General features: G+C 40.9%; 1 protein-coding gene and 1 non-coding gene across 4 annotated transcripts in view; both read left to right on the forward strand.

The window, feature by feature from the left end:
- Nucleotides 1–315: 315 nt before the first annotated feature.
- The window catches only part of Gtf2a1 (general transcription factor IIA subunit 1), a 34,687-nt gene continuing 15,617 nt past the window's right edge, over nucleotides 316–19,385 (forward strand). For 2 of the 3 annotated variants that reach the window (XM_052185299.1, XM_052185302.1), the window contains exons 1-4: nucleotides 316–792; nucleotides 3,666–3,767; nucleotides 14,545–14,755; nucleotides 17,301–17,368. In XM_052185299.1, coding sequence (XP_052041259.1) covers nucleotides 763–792; nucleotides 3,666–3,767; nucleotides 14,545–14,755; nucleotides 17,301–17,368 — 411 coding nt within the window. In that variant the 5' untranslated portion in view covers nucleotides 316–762. Of the gene's footprint in view, nucleotides 793–3,665; nucleotides 3,768–4,330; nucleotides 4,457–14,544; nucleotides 14,756–17,300; nucleotides 17,369–19,385 lie in introns of those variants that run through there. The other variant, XM_052185300.1, reaches the window with a different exon arrangement.
- LOC127688262 (small nucleolar RNA SNORA79) lies at nucleotides 16,350–16,493 on the forward strand. Its single transcript, XR_007978657.1, has one exon. It is a non-coding gene; the product is annotated as a small nucleolar RNA SNORA79 (small nucleolar RNA).

Here is a 19,385-nt window from a genome sequence, read left to right on the forward strand (position 1 = left end):
TACCCTCCAACGCTGGCTTTCCTAAACAAACCGGCCTCCTCCAGTGACGCCTCCCGGTCAGCCCGCCAACGCGCCGGGGACCACCGCCGCGGAGCGCTTCCGCTAGGGTGCCGACCACGTGATCGCGCGAGACTGGGGGCGGGGGGAGGCGGCGGCGCGCTTTCTTTACTCCAGGCCCTGCGGCCCCGCCCACCCACCCCCAATCCCGGGCCCGGCGACGCCCCGGCGCGCGTGCGCACGCGGTTCTCGCGGTGTCTCGAGCTCAGCCCCGCCCCCCGCTGCCCCCGCCCTTTCCGCCCCTCCCTCCCTCCGCCCTGTCTCTCGGCGGCTGCGACGGCGGCGGCTCGCGCAGCTTGTTGGCTCGCTATATAAAGGGGAGAAGCAGGCGGACCGGACGGCTGGAGCTGCAGCCGGTGGCGGCAGCGGTGGCGCGGGGAGCGGTGACCGGTGTTGGTTTCCCTCCTCGGCGCCGAGTGGGGAGCGGGTGACGCCCCCTAACCCCCTAAGGGGTCGTGGCTAATTTTTTTTTTCATTTTTTTCCTTTAGGCGATTCTCGAGGTCTTTAGCTGCGGGAGGAGTGCCCCCCTCCTCCTGGTCTCCCGCCTCTCACTCTTTCTGGATCGGTTTTGTTGAGAAATTTTTGCCCCACTCGTGCGGGTGACTTGGGTCACCCTCCGGGTCTCAGTTTTATTTTTCCTTTTTTTTTTCCTTTTTTTTTTTCCTTTTATATCTCGTTCCCTCTTGTTTGTGTTGTGTGTGGAAATGGCGAACTCGGCAAACACAAACACCGTGGTAAGGACGTGGTGCGGTGGCCGGCGGGGGCTGCGAAGGTTCCGGCGGCAGGCAACGGCCGGGGCGGGCGGGGGCGGGCCCGGGCGAGGCGGCGCTCCCGACCCGGTCCCCTCCGCCCTCCACCGCCGCTGCCCGCCGCGGGCCGGGCTGGGCGGGGGGGGGGGCGCCGCGGGCTGGCGGGCGGAGGGCGGCGGGGCCGGGAGCGCCGCGGGGCGGGCCACGCAGGCCGTTGGGCCCTGGCTGCCGACCCCGGGGCGCGGACAGGCGGGCAGCGGCCCCACGCGGGGCCCGGACCCGGCCAGCCCCCCGGAGCGGCTGCGGGGCGAGCCCCGCGTCTGGGGAGCCGCTCGCACGTCGCCAAGGCCGGGCGTGCCTTCAGGGGCTCTCTGGAGGTGGTGCTTTGGGAAGCCTCCATTGGGGCCGATTTTACTAATCCTCCGAAAGGAAGAAAAAAAAAAGACAAGAAAAAAAAATGAAGGTTGGAAAGCACTTATCTCGGTTCCTCCCCAGTGGGTAAAATGGCGAAGGGGAAGCAAAACCCCCGCGGTATCTTCGACTAGCAAAAGCACCAGAACAAACAAAGCCTACAGTGAGTGGCCCAAGAGTCCCCTTTTCGCCTTGAAATTTGCGTACTTCTTCCCACTGCTCCCTGTTTTTGGTTACTTGCGATCACGTAGGTTTGCAAAAAGCAGTCACATAAAAATAACCTTTTAAAGAGTCACCAACGCAGTGTGATCACTAGGCCACCCAACTCTTGATTCTTTTTATTATGACAATAAAACACAATTTTCGTTTTTTTTTTTTTGTTTTGTTTGTTTGTTTCTTTGGTATTTTGTTTGTTTTTTTGTTTTTCCCGGTCCCAAACGCCGCAGAGCAGCCTGCGACTGCCCGACACTGTACCGTTGGCGACTCGGGTCGATCCATCATGGCTGCGGACGGTTACCCTGCTTTTCAGTGCCTGCGCCGTGTGGTCCTCCTCCCTTTGGCTGCCCTGTTTATATAGAGCCATTGCCGCTCTCTAATATAGACTCTGCCAGGATGGGAAGGTGCTTTTCAGGCCTACGTCACCGCCTCTCCATTTAAACACCAGATCCGGCTTTAAATAGAGAGAGCTGCTGAGCGCGGGGCTGGGAGGTGCGTGCTCCCGAGGCGAGAGGCGCCGGCGTGCGGAGCTCAGTTGATTTCCAGGCTCCCTTCACGCCGAAATCTCGCTCCGGAGCCGGGAGAGGCTGTTGTCACGAACCCGAGTGTTTTGCTGTGGCAGCGAGAGTGTACTGCCTTTGTTTGTAGCGGGAAGTAGGCCAGAAGTGCAGCCTCGTTTTGTTCTTTTTCCCTTCCCTTTATTTATAGAGTTTAATTTTAAATCGTTTTAGATCAGATAGGTTCTTTTTTTTTCCCCCCTCTTTCTTCTTGGAGGAGATACGGTCAACATGATCGGCTTAAAAAATGCGTTGTATATTAAATGTTTCCCGAAGAGGACTTGAATTTGGTAGTGTTTTCTGAATACCCAGGGCATGAAGCTTTTCAAAGAGACAGTGACTGCAGCGTCCCTGTGAGATCTGTGCGCATAGTCCATTGATTGGTGTGTATGCAGAGTAAATGAAGAGGTACAGCCTAAACTGAGTCCTAAGAATTAGAGATGAGGTGGTGGTTTTGATTTTACCAGCAGCTAACATGGTATCTAGTATAAAAAAATAGTCCACGTAGGTTACCTAATATTGTTTCAAAAATTATCATCTTCTAAAAGGAACTTTCCAGTTAATCACTTGATACTGCTACATGCAGTCTCTAATTTGCCAGTTTCAGAGTTTGGAATACTGTTTTAAAAGGAAAGATCTAAATGACCTTGTATGCAATAAAGAAAAGCTAGCTCAAGTGAAGTTCAGAGTTTAAGCATTTTCCTTTTTCCAATAGTGCTTCTGAATTTGAGTTGTAGGCTAGTTGCTGAATGATTAGATAGTAGCAAAAGAACGAAATTTTGTGCCTCAGTGTTGGAATCTCTAAGGAAATGGTTTTAGGGTGTTTTCAGAAACATTAGAACATCTGGTTTGCTGGAAATTTATCCCACCAATTTAAAATTACATGGTCAATGTAGAGTTTAGGGGTGTAGCTTGAAGGTACAGACCGGGGGCAGGGAAAAAAGGTCATTTTGTATAATCAAATACTGATGAGACTGCTGCGAATGACCAGAGGATGCCTACTGAACAAAAAGGCTGGAAAGGCTGAGATGGGACAGGTGTTAATTAAGCCCGCTTGGTTAGTGCGACCTAGGCGTGACCATGAGAGTAATCCTGATGTTAGATGTTTTGGTCACAATCAAGGAAATTAGAAGTGGAATTTGTGTCGCCTGTGTGTAAAGAACTTTGGTTTATGAACTACATTGTCCAGCCTTACCCTTTTATCTTGTTATCAAATTTAGTTTAATGGGGGCAAAATACATGTTTTGCTTTGAAGAAGGGGTCTTTGTATACAGATCAGGCTAGTGTAGAACTCTGATATCTTCCTGTCTCTCCTCCAGAGTGATAAAGGCTGACTTAGGATGGCAGTATTTTTTTTTCTTTTTCTTTTTTTATTTTTGAGACAGGGTTTCTCTGTGTAGCCCTGGCTGTCCTGGAACTTACTCTGTAGATGAGGCTGGCCTTGAACTCAAATCTGCCTGCTTCTGCCTCCCAAGTGCTGGGATCAAAGGGTGTGCACCACCGCTGCCCGGTTAGGATGGCAGTATCTTTAAAGTCACAATTTAAAATAAATTTTAGATAGTTGGCCAAATGGTTTGTATTTAAGGATTAGATATTTTATTTAATTAAGAAATTCTCAAAGCCTGTTAAAATCTTGAAATCAGTCTTTTATTGAATCTTATTTTTCCTTTAAAGCCTAAATTGTATAGATCTGTGATTGAAGATGTTATTAATGATGTACGAGACATTTTTCTGGATGATGGAGTGGATGAACAGGTCCTGATGGAACTAAAAACTGTGAGTTTATGTCTTTTTAAAAGAATATTTCAGCAATAAGTAACCTTTCTATAGGATGAATGTTTGACTTTAAGGGGAGACAGTTGTGCCATCTATACTTCCTCTAACTGGGTAGGTAGATGGCTTATATTTCAGCTTCCTTCCCTGTAAGATAGGAATTGGTAGTACAGACTCATTGGGCGGCTGTTCTCAGGGTTAAGTGTAGTAAGTACAGCGAATACCTATCAGAATGCCTAATAATAGCCTTACTTGTTCACATGTGATATTTTATGGTCCAATTGCTTGACATGTTAGTAATAGTATTTAATTTATTTGTATTCTTAATCTGTTTGTATTCTAAAATTCGTTTGTATTAGAGGGATTGAACAAATGCTTGATAAAAGAATGTAGGTACTAGAGTAAAATCCTTTTATGTATACTAAATGCTCCTTTTATGCATTCAACACCGAGAGCTAGTTTTTCCTCTTGGGTTTATGCATGAATACTTAGATTTTTAAAATGGCATATGTGTGTGTACTGGAGAGATGGCTCAGCGCTTAAGAGCTCTGGCTGTTCTTCCATAGGAACTGGGATCGATTCACAGCGCCCACATGGTGGCTCACAGTGGTCTGTAAGTACAGTCCCAGGAGATGTGCCCTTTTGGCCGCCACAGGCATCAATCAGCTCACAAGTGGTGCACAGGCATTCATGTAGGTAAAACACTTGTACACATACAGCTCCTGTGTTTCCTGGTGAAACATGACATGAATGTGGAGGATTTTTGTACTCGCTGGACTAAGTACCCAATTTGAAAATTTCATAGTTTATTATTCTTTCACTTACTCATCGAGTAAGAGCACTTGTTCTGAAATTAAAAGGACCTGAGCTCACATCTCCTGCACCACATACAAGGCAGGTATGACCACATGTGCCTGTCTCCCCAGTGTTTGGGGATGGAGACTGGATCCCAGGAGCCTGTTGACCAGCCCGAAACCCCATACAAAAATTGTCCACTGACAAAAGTTGCTAGCTCAGTTCAGCAACTTAAATGCACAGTGCTTACCATAACTTTGTTTTAGATTCTGTTGATGTGCAGCAGAGTTCCTTAAGGTATATTTACTGTGCTGATGACTATTCTGAAAATATGTGTATACTCTGCTGCATAGTGAAATGTGCGAACATTCAAAAGATCTTCACACTTTATTTTTAGTGATTGTTGGAAGATCCACCATTCTAACACAACAGTATGCAGGTTGAGATTGTATATTGCTGAAGTTTTAATATTTTAAACTATCATTTGCTTTCTCAATTGTGTAACTGTATGAGAAATTTTTCTTTCTACCCTTGAATGAAAACCAGGGAAATACTGAGGCAAATGAGAGATCCAACTTCTGTAAGTCTTACCAGCTTTTTCTTTCCAGTTAATTCTGGAAAAGTTGGTGTCATTTATACAAACCTAGACTTTACATTTTAAACTTAACATTAAAAGTATCTCGATTTATTTGAAGTCCTCAGTAATTTTTGGAAAAAGATAAATAGAACAGAAGCTGATTTTCTAAAATTGTCCTTTGACTTGTGCTCTTTGGCATGTGCACACCCCCCCCCATCATACATATTCAAAATAACAAAAAATTAAAAAGAGGTAAATGGGCCCAAGGCCAGAAGACATAACTGTTGGTTTAGAAATTGGCAACAGCTTCTTTACAGCTGTGCTCAAATCATCACAGCTATAAAGTCTGAGCCTTAGTGTGGTGATGAAATATATCTTAATATGTTTAAGTACCATTGGACAACTTCTAGAATATTCAATAAGTATTCTTGAAATGCAAGAAAGGGAAAAAAAAGTAAGTTTCAGTGAAATGAGTAACACCCACTGGAGAGAAGTACAGATGTCATTACTGCTCAAGGACACAGTGTTAGAGTGCCTCTTAGACACAGGCCTGGGGAGAGCGTGGGCCGCACAGAGTGTCTGCGTTACCTGAGGAATAATATGATCCATGGGATAAGGAAAGAAGCTTAGCTGCCACAGGGAGACATGGAATGCCTAAAGAGTCGGAGAATGCCTCTGGAACAGGGTTGGGAACAACGTGGGGACAACATGATTTAACGTATAATTATATGAAGAGTAGATAGACAAGCTTACCTTGGTTCTTAGTGTACTGGGGAATGTTTAACACTTTGCTGTACTCAGTAGTTGTCTTTTCTGTGACATTATGTAAAAGATACAATTTCTAGAGTTATAGAAATGAGTCTGTAAAACTTTAATTGATTAGGGTATGGGGTCAATCTGGGGTCTTTATTATTTTCTCTGGCTTTGTAGGTTGACAGTTTGGAGAATTCTATCCTCTGACTGGTCCCAGTAGCTGTTAAACATTCTAGTCAAAGAAATTAAGTTGTCTTGGAAAAAATCAAGTGTCTTCATTGGCATGTTTCTTACATTTGAAAATAACTCATTTAACATTTAATCTTCAGTTTCTACCATAATACTTAGAACGTGTAGCCAGCACTCAATTAAATATTTAGTTGAACCACTTTTAACATGTGGCTCCTGAATCATATCAGTACTAATTTTGATATTGTTAAGTGGGACGTACTCTTATACCTTGGGTTGTACTAAGAGTTAAAGCTGTTAGACCAGAATGAACTTAATTCTCTGCACTAAATTTCTTCAGGACCTCATTAGAATTTTCAGAATGTGCCCTAGATTTAAATTAGACACTGGTGTTGTCCAGGGCTTTCTGCAGTGATGGAAGTGCTCTGTGTCTGTCATCTGCTGCACAGCTGCATGTGGCTGTTAAGCATTTGCAATGTGATTAGAAGAACTGAGGAATACATTTTTGTTAATTTTACTTAATTTAAATCACTACATGTGGCTAGTGATTTTTACCACATTGAGCTATTCAGATTTTCTTGCTAACAATGTTAGCATCCCTTGCTTCTTTCCTTATCCCATGGATCATATTATTCCTCAGGTAACGCAGACACTCTGTGCGGCCCACGCTCTCCCCAGGCCTGTGTCTAAGAGGCACTCTAACACTGTGTCCTTGAGCAGTAATGACATCTGTACTTCTCTCCAGTGGGTGTTACTCATTTCACTGAAACTTACTTTTTTTTTCCTTTCTTACATTTCAATGTGTTTTGTGACTTATAATGGGCTTTGTGAATTAGCTCTGACCCTTTTCCTTTTGTAACTGTTTCACAGATTATCAAGGTTGCTAAGGCTATCAGATACAGCGGTAAATTAGATGGTGAACTGAGGTGCATGGTGAGATTGCATATAATTTAAAGATTAACTAGATACTGTAGGAAATGTCATTTAAAAAGCAAAACAGAACAAGCCCAGCCCAATTATTTAGATGAGTCCTGATGTATTAAGAGTTCACTTAACACGTGTGTAAACTATGGAAGCTGGGGAAGGAATAAATACAGTCTGTTTAGATGGAGTGTGTATTGACACGTGACTGGATGGGAAAGATACTTTAGAAATCCTCTTCAAAGTAAATATAGCAACTAAGGAAGGAAAGGTAGGAAAATTAGCACAATGTAAGGGCTACATAGTGAGGCTGTCTCAGAAAACCAAAATCACTAAAACTGAAAACAAAAACTCAAAGGTGAATGATAAACCAATCTTTCAGGGCTACCTATATCTAAATAGCAGGCGCAACTCCAACTGTAATCCATGCGATTCCAAACCCCCATTCTCATTTCCCCCTTCCATTATTCTCCATCCGCCCAGGAGTCTTGCACAAGCCAGCCTGTGCTATGCCAGTGCGCCGCATTCGTAACCCTTTGTGTCTGCTGATAAAATGGAATCCTCAGTTAGGAACGAGTCTGAAAATTCAGGTTATATGCCTCTAGTTTAGTCCCTAAGCTTTGGTGCATTTGACGAGTTGGACTGATTGGTTAATAGCTGCATATAGAATGTTAGCAGATAACTGACTTCTGCCAGTTGCACCCTTTAGTTGGGTTCATTCAGAAATGTTTTTATTGCTAATCTTCCTAAGGAAGTGGTAGCAAAATCACAAGTTGAGAAACACTTTTCTAAATATATCCTAATTATATATAGATGCTTGATACACTGATATTAATACCTAAACTATAAATTGAATAGTTACCTGCTTTCTGTTCCTTTAACAAGAACATTTAGCTACTAGGGAGTGGAAATGTGAGATCCTAGGTGTGCCATGTGATGAAAGACCTAAATTCACATTTCTACCATCTTTTAGTTAAGAGCCCTTGTCAAAGGATGGCCAGAATTTACTTGTGACTCAAACTGTGAAGTGCCTGTTCTCTAGCAATGTGCTGGGCTAGAAATTTTAAATGATTCCCCTGTTTGTATAGAGTACCCATCTTCTGGATAAAATAGACAAGTAATTTTATTTTGGAGCTTCCAAAAGATGTTAGGGAACCCAGCTTCCCCAAAGATCATATGAAACAAGTAGAGGAAGGAACTGGCTAAATGAGAGGCGAGGGCAGACCCCGGGCGCAGTGCTCGTGGACGCTGTGGTGGACGCTCCTGTGAGCATCCCACTTCTGCCTCCTGCTGTTTGTGGATCTTGGATAACTTGCCCAACTTCTTGTTCTTCAGGTTCTTTTTCTCTAAGAAGGAGGGGATAATGTCTATATATGCCTTTAACCTCTATAGAATTAAAATTTAGTTATTATACTGGCTCAGTAACACATACAGTTGTACACCTCAGTCTTTTTGGGAACAGAAGCTGAATTTTTGTCATGTCAGCTTTGGATACGAAGGCAAAAATTGCTGAAGTGTGGGTATGCCAGAATTGATAGTTTACTTGTGGGAAAGGGAGTAAATAAAATGAAAAGAGCTCTTCCAATTTTCTAAGCAAAGAAATACTTCACAATTCAGTATTCCTAATTCAGCATTACTATTGCCAAAACAGTATAACATTATTTTATCAGTTGATATTTAGAACTTAGAATTTTTTTGATAAAGTTAAATTGTGGTGATAAATTGTGGGGCTGGAGAGATGACTCAGTGGTTAAGAGCATTGACTGTTCTTCCAGAGGTCCTGAGTTCAATTCCCAGCAATCACATCTGTAATAAGATCTGATGCTCTCTTCTGGTGTGTCTGAAGAGAGCTACAGTATACTTATATATGCCTGATAAATAAATAAATCTTTAAAAAAAATTGTGGAGAAGTGAAATTGAAGAGCTGGAGAGATTGTTGAGCAGTTAAGAGGATGTGTTGCTTTTACGGAGGACCCATATTCCATTCTCAGTACCCACATGGAGGCTCACAATCATCCATAACTCCATTTTCAGGGAATCCAGTGCCGTCTGACTTTTGTGGGTATTAGACATACATGCACGCCGACAAAGCTGGTGAATGTATGAACCTTTTTTTTTTTTAAAGATTTATTGATTATATGTAAGTGCACTGTAGCTGTCTTCAGATACCCCAGAAGAGGGTCTTAGATCTCATTACAGATGGTTGTGAGCCACCATGTAGTTGTTGGGATTTGAACACAGGACCTTCAGAAGAGCAGTCAGAAGAGACTGCTGAGCCATCTCTCCAGCCCCGCATGAACCTTTTTTAAAAATAAAAGTAAAATATAAACATTAGGGGAATAAATCAAACTTCACTTGATGGTATAAGCCTGGTGTTTCGTTATATGGCATTATTTTTGTATTTGTTAGGTTACTAGAACATTTATGATTGCTAAGTTCTGAATCTTGATTGACTAGCCCAACCCCTGCAGAGCTTTTGGCAGTATGTGGGACCATGTTCATATGTCAAGACTAGCCAACACCTTTGTCATTTAGTAGGCAAAGACTAGGAATGCTGTGTTTCCTGTGGGACCATCTTGTATGATACAGATATGCTCTGCCTCAAATGCCAGTAACATGCTATACAGGAAACAGAATTCTAATAAACATTAGTTTACTTTTACAATCTTTCTTTGAACTTAATACTAAATGGCTGGTAAAATCCTAGTTATCTGTTAAGTACCAGGTAAAATAATGTCTTCATGAAGGAATTCATTCAAAAGTAGAACTATCTCTAATAGCACAGGGATTAACTTCCTTCCTTCCCAAAGAAAAGAAAACAGAAAACCCAACAATGAATCAGGGTCTCTCTTTGGAGCCCTGGCTGGCCTTGAACACAGATCCACCTGCATCTGTCTCTATCTCCTCCTATTTTCTATCGATTATAGGCAGGTGTCAGCATGTTCAGCCTAAGTGACTGCCTTTCTTTGGGGCGGTGGAACTTTGATCTGCTTCATCTTAGAAACTGCACATCAAGAGAGAGCTAAGGTTATTTGACAGAAAGTAGCTTAGTCCTGTAAGAAATACAGTGCCAGTTACAGTAGCAGCGAGTCTGGCAAATGGGCCACACTAAGCCTCTACCCAAGATCTGACTTAACTGGGGTCAGAGAATGGGGCCAAGCTGCTGTTTTTAAAAATAGTGTGCTAGTTTCTCCTTACCTACAGTCTTTCTTTAAAAAAAAAAAAAATGTGTGTGTGTGTGTGTGTGTGCGCGTGTGTATGTATGTGTGTGTGTGTGTTTTGCTTGCATGTATGTCTACATCGTTTGTGCTTGGTGTTTGTGGATGGCATTGAATTCCTTAGAACTGGGGTTACACAGACCATTAAGAGCAGTCATGTGACTACTGGTAATTGAACCTGGGACCTCTGAAAGAGCAGCAAGTGCTTTTAACTGCTAAGCCTTCTCTCCAGATCCTGATCTTATTTTTTGATGTTTTGATTGGTCAGCTTTGTTAGAAAAATATTAAGTAATCCAGAAATAAGCAGTTTGTGAGTTGTAGGTTGTGTGCATTCTGACCAGAATGATGAAACTCTTCCCAACCAGTTCTATCATCTCCAGTCTGAGTCATTTCTCTGTCCAGCTTACACATTATTAATCATTTAATGTCCACCCAGTTGCCAGAATATCTGTGCAATGTTATAGTGTGTATGTTCAGATAACCTAACAGAGTATCTGTGTACTTCACCTAAATCTTATCACATAGTCATTGTATTTTATATACCTATGAGAAGCTACAGACATTCAATAAGGTACTTTGAGAAAGAGACCACAATCACATGGCTTTTTGTCATAGAATATCCTTCTAGTTGGTTCTGTTTTATTGCACTGTATATAATTTACAAATTAAACGTTTATGATGAATATGTATGTAGAGAAAAAAATCATTTGAGTCAAGTTTAGATTTGTGGTATATTTTCACATATATAAGGATGACTATATTATAGGTTATATGCATATATATCATATAATCTATACATTATGCAGGAACTGGGTTTCTCTGTGTAACAGAAACCTGGCTATCTTGGACTTACTTTATAGACCAGGCTGGCCTCAAACTCACAGATCTGCCTGCCTCTGTCTCTTTGAGTACTGTGATTAAAGGCATGCACAACCACACCTGGCTCAGCATTGACTTTTTATGATCCACTAGTAGATTGATGTCCTCTATTTGAAAAGCATTGATTTCGAATTTAATACAGCTGTACTTTTGCAAACATCACAAAATAACCTGGGCAATTCATTATGGCTTGTGGCTCGCTCACTTCTTATTTAACCTACTCATAGACTAAGTCTGGGATCCTACCTCAGAATTAGCGCTCCTCTTCTCCCCTCGACTTCCCTCCTCCTCTTCCGTTTTTTTTTGGGGGGGGGGGTGTTGTTGTTGTTGTTTGAGAAAGGGTTTTTTGTAGACCAGGCTGGGCCTTGACTCAGAAATCTGCCTGCCTCTGCCTCCCAAATGCTGGGATTATTTTTTTTTTTCAAAGATTTTATTTATTTTATGTGTGTGAGTACACTGTAGCTGTCTTCAGACACACCAGAAGAGGGCATCAGATCCTATTACAAATGGTTGTGAGCCACTATGTGGTTGCTAAGATTTGAACTCAGGACCTCTGGAAGAGCAGTCAGTGCTGAGCCATCTCTCCAGCCCACCCCCCCCTTTTTTAAAAAAAGATTTTATTGCTCCTCTCCTTTCTTTTTCCTTATTTTCTTGTAGTTCTGGGTTTGTGATTCTCATTTCATGCTAACTGGGCAAGCACTCTTACTACTGAAATACACTGTGAACTTTCTCAGTTATGAATTTTGTTTGCTCGGTCCTTGACAGGCGGAAGTAGGGGAGTAGAGCATGTACTCAGGCGCACATTACATGTCCACAGTATTTCTGTTTATCTGTTTGAGGGGCATCATTGGAATGGTGGGCTCATAACCAGTTGATGGTAATAACAATAAAACATTGAATTTAGGAAAGTTGAAAAGGGGCTAGAGAGATGGCTCAGTCATCTGCACACAGAACCTACAGTTTGTACCTAGAACCAACAGCCAGCCCACAGCTGCCTGTAACTCCACTTCCAGGGCATTCTACACCCTCTCTGGTTAGTGAGGGCAGCCACAAGCGTGTGATATGCATTCACACACCAACAAATAATAAGATAAATCTTTAAAAAAAAAATAACTTATGATGGGTTGGGAATTGGAAACTGTTAGAAAATGTACTTTAAGAACTAGTTTGGAGCCGGGTGGTGGTGGCGCACACCTGTAATCCCAGCACTCTGGGAGGTAGAGGCAGGCGGATTTCTGAGTTCGAGGCCAGCCTGGTCTACAGAGTGAGTTCCAGGACAGCCAGGGTTATACAAAGAAACCCTGTCTCGAAAAAACCAAATCCAAAACAAAACAAAACAACCCCCCAAAAAAGAACTAGTTTGGATCTTCTTCATCACCTCCTCAGTTAGAAACTTAGGCTGTAAAACTCTTTCTGCCTCTTGAGGCAGAATCTCTGGAACTATCTATGTAGACTAGGCTGGCCTTGAACTCATAGAAATCCACATGCCTCTGCATCCCAAGTGCTGTGGTTTAAGGTATGTGCCACTCTGTCTAGTCTAAAAAATAGTTTCTAAAACACTGACAGTTCTACTTCATATTTTGATTTTGTTTTAAAAGAAAAACTGTATTTTGTCTGTGTGTTTGCATATGCATGTGTGTGTATCACCATGCGCATGTGGAGGTTAGGTAATTTGTGGGAGTTGGTTTCTCTATCTCTCCCTCCCTCCCTCTTTCCCTCCCCCCTCCCATCCCTCCTCCTGTCTTTGCAGAGATCAGCCAGATAAAATTTGGACTCTTAGGAAGTACTTCTTTGCTCTAGGAAGTTGCTTTTAATGTGGGATTTGTAAAAGCCTCTTATTATTGGCTAGAAGTTTAAAAATAATCTAAATGAATTTTCCTTTAATTTTAGATGAGGAAAATGTGTGCGAAATGTTAACATGATTAAGTCACATTAGTAGACCAACCAGGATTAACTGGTTTTCCAGCTTCTGATGTAATGCTGTTACATAATTAAAGCCATTTCTGGATTAGTAATAACAGCTAGCGTTCAGTGTACCCTGACTTTAAACTCTGATAGCCATGAATAGAGGTTAGTATTTTTTTAAGTATAGATTTCAGGCATCTAAGTATTGGGCTTACTAGGGAAGTAGTTCTACTGTGACCCCGACTTTACTTCATTCTTCAGAACACTACTGAAAGACCCTGGAATTGTTGTAGCAGGTAGTCATAAATCTAGGTCGCATAGAGAGGGAAGGGTGAGGGGTTTTCTTTGTCCTGAGACTGTAACAAGAGGAGCCTCTGAAAGGATCCCGAAGAAACCCGAGTTAGCAATGTCTCAAGAGCAGGTCTTGGACTTACAAACAGAATGCTTACACACATGCCTCAGTGTACAACTGACCAAATGGTTTTCTTTACATTTTAAAGGAACAATTTTACTTTCTTGGATTATTTCTTATAGGAGTGAAACTCTAAACATAGGAGAAAGCAAATTTGTTATGGGAAGACTGAAATAGTTTTCATTTTCCTCTCTTTTGGGTGGCTCTCTCTTTCCTCTCCTCCCATTATAGAACTTACCCTGTGGTGAAATGAGAAAAATATAAATTGGGTATCCCTAATCTGAAAGGTATCACCAATCCAGGAATGTTATCTTTTTGCATTTTTTTTTTTCAGACTTGAAAATAGTAAAGTTCTTTTACATTTCACACACACCTTTTATACATTGCTAGGAATTAATTTTACACACTATTTTAATGGTTTTTTGAATAAAATAAAATTTCATCAGGTACGATTTCCCCGTGGTGACATCCTTTCAGGAGTCAAAAAGGTACAGATTTTAGAACATTGTAGATTTTGAGTTTTTATGTTAAATATATACAGCTTATAGAAGTGACCAAGCAGAAAGTGATTGTCAAACTTATATTGAAAGGACATTTCAAGAGGTGTAGAGGATTGGGATAACCATTTCAGCCTCAGTTTTTTTTTTGTTTGTTTGTTTTTTTTTTTTTAAACTTATACAGTTAGACAAATAGAAAGGAAGTTGGCCTTTCTTAATTTAGAGTGCCTTTATTTCTCATAAATCTCATATTTCACCTGTTGACTACTATTGAAGAGATAGAAAATTTGTATTGAGCAAATTTCCATAAAAGCAATTTAATTATTTTGAAGTAAAAAGATAAAAGCTGTGATTATTCAGGGATTTGACTCTGGGAACTCTGTTAAATAATACCTGCTAACTGAGGAATTACTCTAGAAAGTTTCTTGGAATGTAAAAAAATTTTCTTCAGTAAAATAAACATGAAAGCTCATTAAGGTTTATTTTCCTTATATAAAACTTGGTTAATTTTTTTATGTGTGTGATTGTATTATTTCTGGAAGAAATTTACAAACACCTAATAACTTAATATTTTGTCCATATATCCAGAGTTTTCTATAAGTCACTGAGAAGTCTTTACTGTTCTTTGTCTTAGTTGTGGGAGAATAAACTAATGCAGTCCAGGGCAGTAGATGGGTTTCACTCAGAAGAACAGCAGCTTTTGTTCCAAGTTCAGCAGCAGCACCAACCCCAGCAGCAGCAGCAGCACCACCACCACCACCAGCAGCAGCAGCAAGCGCAACCTCAGCAAACACTACCTCAGCAAGCACAGACCCAACAGGTTCTTATTCCTGCATCACAGCAAGGTGAGAAGGCTAGAGGTCCCTGTTGTGACTTACAGATTACACTTGTCTTTTGAAAGTATTCCTTTGACTTTTAAGTTTGATGGATCCATCATCTTTTTTAAACAGATGCTGGGATTGGGAGATCTATATTGACTGTTCTTTTCTTCTTTATTGACTGGTAGAGTGCTTGCCTAGTATACATGAGATCCTGGGTTCAATCCCCACCACTGCATAAACTGGGCGTTGTGGAGCATGTTTGTAATCCTAGCTTTTAGGAAGAGGCAGGATCAGATATTTGAGGTAATCTTCAGTTAGTTATATAGTGAGTGAGTTGGAAGCCAGCCTGGGCTATTTGAGACTTTGCCTCAAAAACAGCAAAAGAAAATAACAGAGGGAGAAGGTGTGAAGAGCATCTCTGGGAGGGGAGCTTTAACATGTGAATTAGCTGAGCTAGGGACCAGGTAGAGAGGCATAGAGTCCCAAGAGTGTGGAGGCAAGAGGAGTTCCTGCGTGCCTGTGGGGAGCAGAGACAGATTCCCAGAAGGTTATGGCCAGCTGAGCTGTTACATACGCCAGAAACATTACAAGGAAACCCTGTATCACAAAGGTAGGTTGGAGGCAAGGACCTTCACACTTTGTATGTATCGTGTAAGAAAAAAGAAAATGGGGATCCCCACTTAGACAGATTTATTTATGAGTGGATTCATTGTTTAATCTAAGGCCGTTTATGAAACATGTTCTTTCAAAGACATGTTTGTTTTGTTCATGAATCTTCAATATCAGAGACATTTTATAACTTTGGTAGTCTGAAATTTTTCAGTTCAACTTTTAATGCTTGATTTAAAGAAAGAAAAACTCATTATTGACTCTGTCATAGTTTACAATATTCAAGTCATGTTATAGGTCCTGCTGTGTTAACCTTTATTGGGGTGTTGCAGAATAACTGTTAGCTTAATTTCACAGTTGAAGAAAATCTGTGCCCTGGAAAAATTAAGAATCTTGCCATACTTTTATTCAATCAGGAGGCAGAAGCAGGCAGATCTCTGATTTCAAGGCCAGCCTGGTCTACAGAATAATTTTCAGGACAGACAGGGCTACATGGAGAAAACTTGTCTCAAAAAACTCCAAAACAAAAAAAGGGTCTCGATCCATCATACATAGTTTTTTTTTTTTTTTTTTTTATATATATGACAAAAATCTACTGAGTTACAAAATTTTTTGAATACTGTAGTTAGATGAACTTGACTGGCAAGGAACCTTCAGGTAAATTAAAGCTTAGTTTAAGGTGACAACTGTTCGGTGACTCGTTTGCTTCATCTGAGAGTATGTGGAATGCACAGTGAATAGTTGATTGTAGCAGAAAGCCTGTATAATTTGGTTTACTATTTACAGCTAATAGATTTTAAATATCTTTTTTAAGGATTCATTTACATAATTTAGTGTGTGTGGAGGAGTGGTGGTCCATGGTATCCATGTGGCAGGCAGAAGACAACTTGCAGAAGTCTGTTCTCTCCTTCTACCTTGTGGGCTCTAAGGATGCCACCCATTCAGGTCTTTTAGGCCTAGTGGCAAGTGCCTTTGCTCGCGGAGCCGTCTATCTCCAGCTTTTCATCTTTGATGACTGTTCCTCCTATTGCCTATAGGCATGGCACTAGGATTTTAGGTCATCATACAGTAAAACTGATTTTTTTTCACTCAGAGAATATCAAGATATTGGGATTATCTATGTATTCTCTGAAATTTGCGGGGTCAAACAGTTACTTCTGCTTTTTAACTAACATTGCCGTTGTTTCTTACTTGAGAGTGGTGTCTGGCCACACGCAGATGTAGGTGCTCATGTGCCATGGTGCACACATGGAAGTCAGAAGACAACAGCAGGTGTCGATCCTTGCTTTCCACTTTGAGACAGGATCTCTGTTGTTTTTCTCTATACACTAGGCTAGCTGTCTTCAAGCTTAGAGCTCTCCTGTCTGCCTCATCTCCCTGGTAGCCCCCATCGCCTACAGAGAGCAGGGGTGTGAGCGCGCTCGTGCTGTGTAGCTGGCTTTCATGTGTGTTCTGGAGACTCTAACTCAGGTCCTCCTGCTTGTTTAGAGCAAGCATTCTTACTCATTGATTTGTCTTTTTCAAATAGCTAATTAAAATGCCATGATTGGTAGCAGTCAAGATGCTGGAAAAGGATGTTGTAGGGTTGTTTTATTTGTTTGTTGTTTTTAGACACTGTCTTACTATATAGAACAGGCTGGCCTTGAACTCAGAGATCTATCTGCCAGTTTCCTGAGTGCTGGAGTCAGAGGCAGGCACTGTGATGCCTGGCGAAGTTATTGCCATTTTTTTAAAAGTTTTTCAATATAAAATAAATATATTCTAGCTGTTGATTTCCATAGAAAAAAATTTTTAAAAAGTCTAAAATAGCAAATAGTTTGAGAGTATTTTAAAATAGAAAATGCAAGAAAAGCATGAAAAAGGTAAAAAAAAAAAAAAAAGGTTTTGGTATTTTATAACATTCCTGCACCTCTAAAGTACTCTTGTCTGTTAATGCCCCCCTTTTTTTTCTATTTTGTAGCTACAGCACCACAAGTTATTGTTCCTGATTCTAAGTTGATACAGCATATGAATGCTTCAAGTATTACGGTAAGACTTGAACATGGCACTTACATTGGTTTTATTTATTTAATTTAAAATTGCAGATATTCCTATGTGTATTATTTAACAACTTGAGGACTATGGAAGATTTGAGCAAAATAGCTGTTAATGACAAATCAGATAGCTTAAGCTTTGACATTAAAGTTTATAAAACTATGTAATTTTCTTCTTAAAAAAATGCAAAGAACGGGCTAGTTCATAGCTGTAAGCAACCAGTCAAACATTGTGACACTGGCACTTGTGGGTCAGCTCAGTTAATTATAAGTACGGGAAGGCTGAGTTTATAAACTTGTTGGTAATTAAGTGTTTTGGACAATTCAAGATAGCTATTTCTTTTTCAGAAATTTAATTTAGTTATTTGAGAATTGCATGCAATGTATTTTAATCATATTCACCCCTACCCCAACTCTTCCCCCCTTCTTTTCTACCCACTCACCCACCTACCCACCCACCCTTGTACCTTCTGTTTCTTTTTAAACCATGCTATCTAGTTGTGCTAACCATGCACATTGGAGTATGTGGTCATTTACTGAAGCACTCAAGGAAGCTATTTTGCTTTGTGCTTTGTATTTTTTTGAGACGGGGTTTCAGACCAGGCTAGCCTCAAATTACAGAGATCTGCCTGCCAAGTCCTGGGATTAAAGGAATGTGCCAGCATGCCCAACTTAAAGATGCTACTGCTGAAGTCATTTGTTGAGAGAATCTTTTGTTGTGACTTAAGCATAATGCATAGTTTGCTTTATTGTAATCTTTAAATTTATACCTTAAGATGTCTTTTATCCAGTTGTGTTACAGTAGAATTTTGTTATATTTCAAGTGGGCAGGTGCACTGAATATCATACACTCCTAAATTTCTCATACTTACGGCTTGTAATCTCTCATCAGATACATATCAGAGTGTTTAGCTCAACTGAAAATGCCCTTCAGGCTCATAGAATGTGTCGCCAGATCGTTAATGTTGAGGAGAAACATGAGAATACGGTTTGACGAGTCTGATTGATTACTTAGTACTTTACCGTGAATGACTTAGTTTCTTAAACTGTGTAGACTAGAAATATTGTAAGGTAGTGCCTCAGTTCTTGCATTTCATTTTTAAAATCAACCAAAATTATTACTGAGGAGCAAAAATCATTTCTGAAATTGTCTCTTGGTTTGTATAAGTATTGCTAGCAGAGTTTTGGTTTTTAGTGAAGATCTTTGTACAAACGCTTTGACTTCTGAGTGGCAACTGTGCTCCATGAGTTTATAGGTGTGACCTGTGAGCATCTAAGAAGCTGGGCTGCCTGCAAGTCACATGACTTCCTCCTGCAGACTACAGTGCTGCAACTGCATATACTAGCAACTCTGGTTTTTATTTGTTTTTGTTTAAAATTTTTTCCTATGTGTTGTATGACTGCTTGCCTGCATGTATGATTGTATATCACATGCCTGCATGGTGCCTGTAGAGCACAAGAGAGGGTGGGTGGCAGATCCTGTGAACTTGGAGTTGAAGATGGTTGTGGGCTGCCATGTGGGTGCTGGGAATAAATAGAACCTGAACTCTCTGCAAGGAAAGTAAATGCTCTTAACACCGAGCCATCACCCTGCCCAGGAAGGGCAGAGAAGTCATTTTCATTGCTCTCTTAGTAGTTGCTCTAAAGCATATATACTTATTTCCTTAAACTCAATCTAACTGTTGGTTTCCTAAAACTTTATAAATTAAACAATAGTTAATGGTTGTATGTCTTAAGGAATATTTAAACATAATGGATTAAAAGCTATCTAATTGAGGTTACAGTGAGATGCATAAAAAAAAAATTAAAAGTACAAAATTAAGCTAACAGTGATAGAAAACTTTTGGGGCAAGCAAGAAGAAAAAAAATCTTTGGTAGAACTAAAAGAACTTTGGAGTGATTACAGTACAGTCAAAACTCAGTCTCGTTGGAGCTGTCGTAGAGCACTGTGTAATCCCTTCCCTCAGGAGGCAGAGATGAGGATTACTGGTTGAGGCCAGCCTGGACTAGAG

Source organism: Apodemus sylvaticus, chromosome 6, assembly GCF_947179515.1.
Source record: "Apodemus sylvaticus chromosome 6, mApoSyl1.1, whole genome shotgun sequence".
NCBI lineage: Eukaryota > Metazoa > Chordata > Mammalia > Rodentia > Muridae > Apodemus > Apodemus sylvaticus.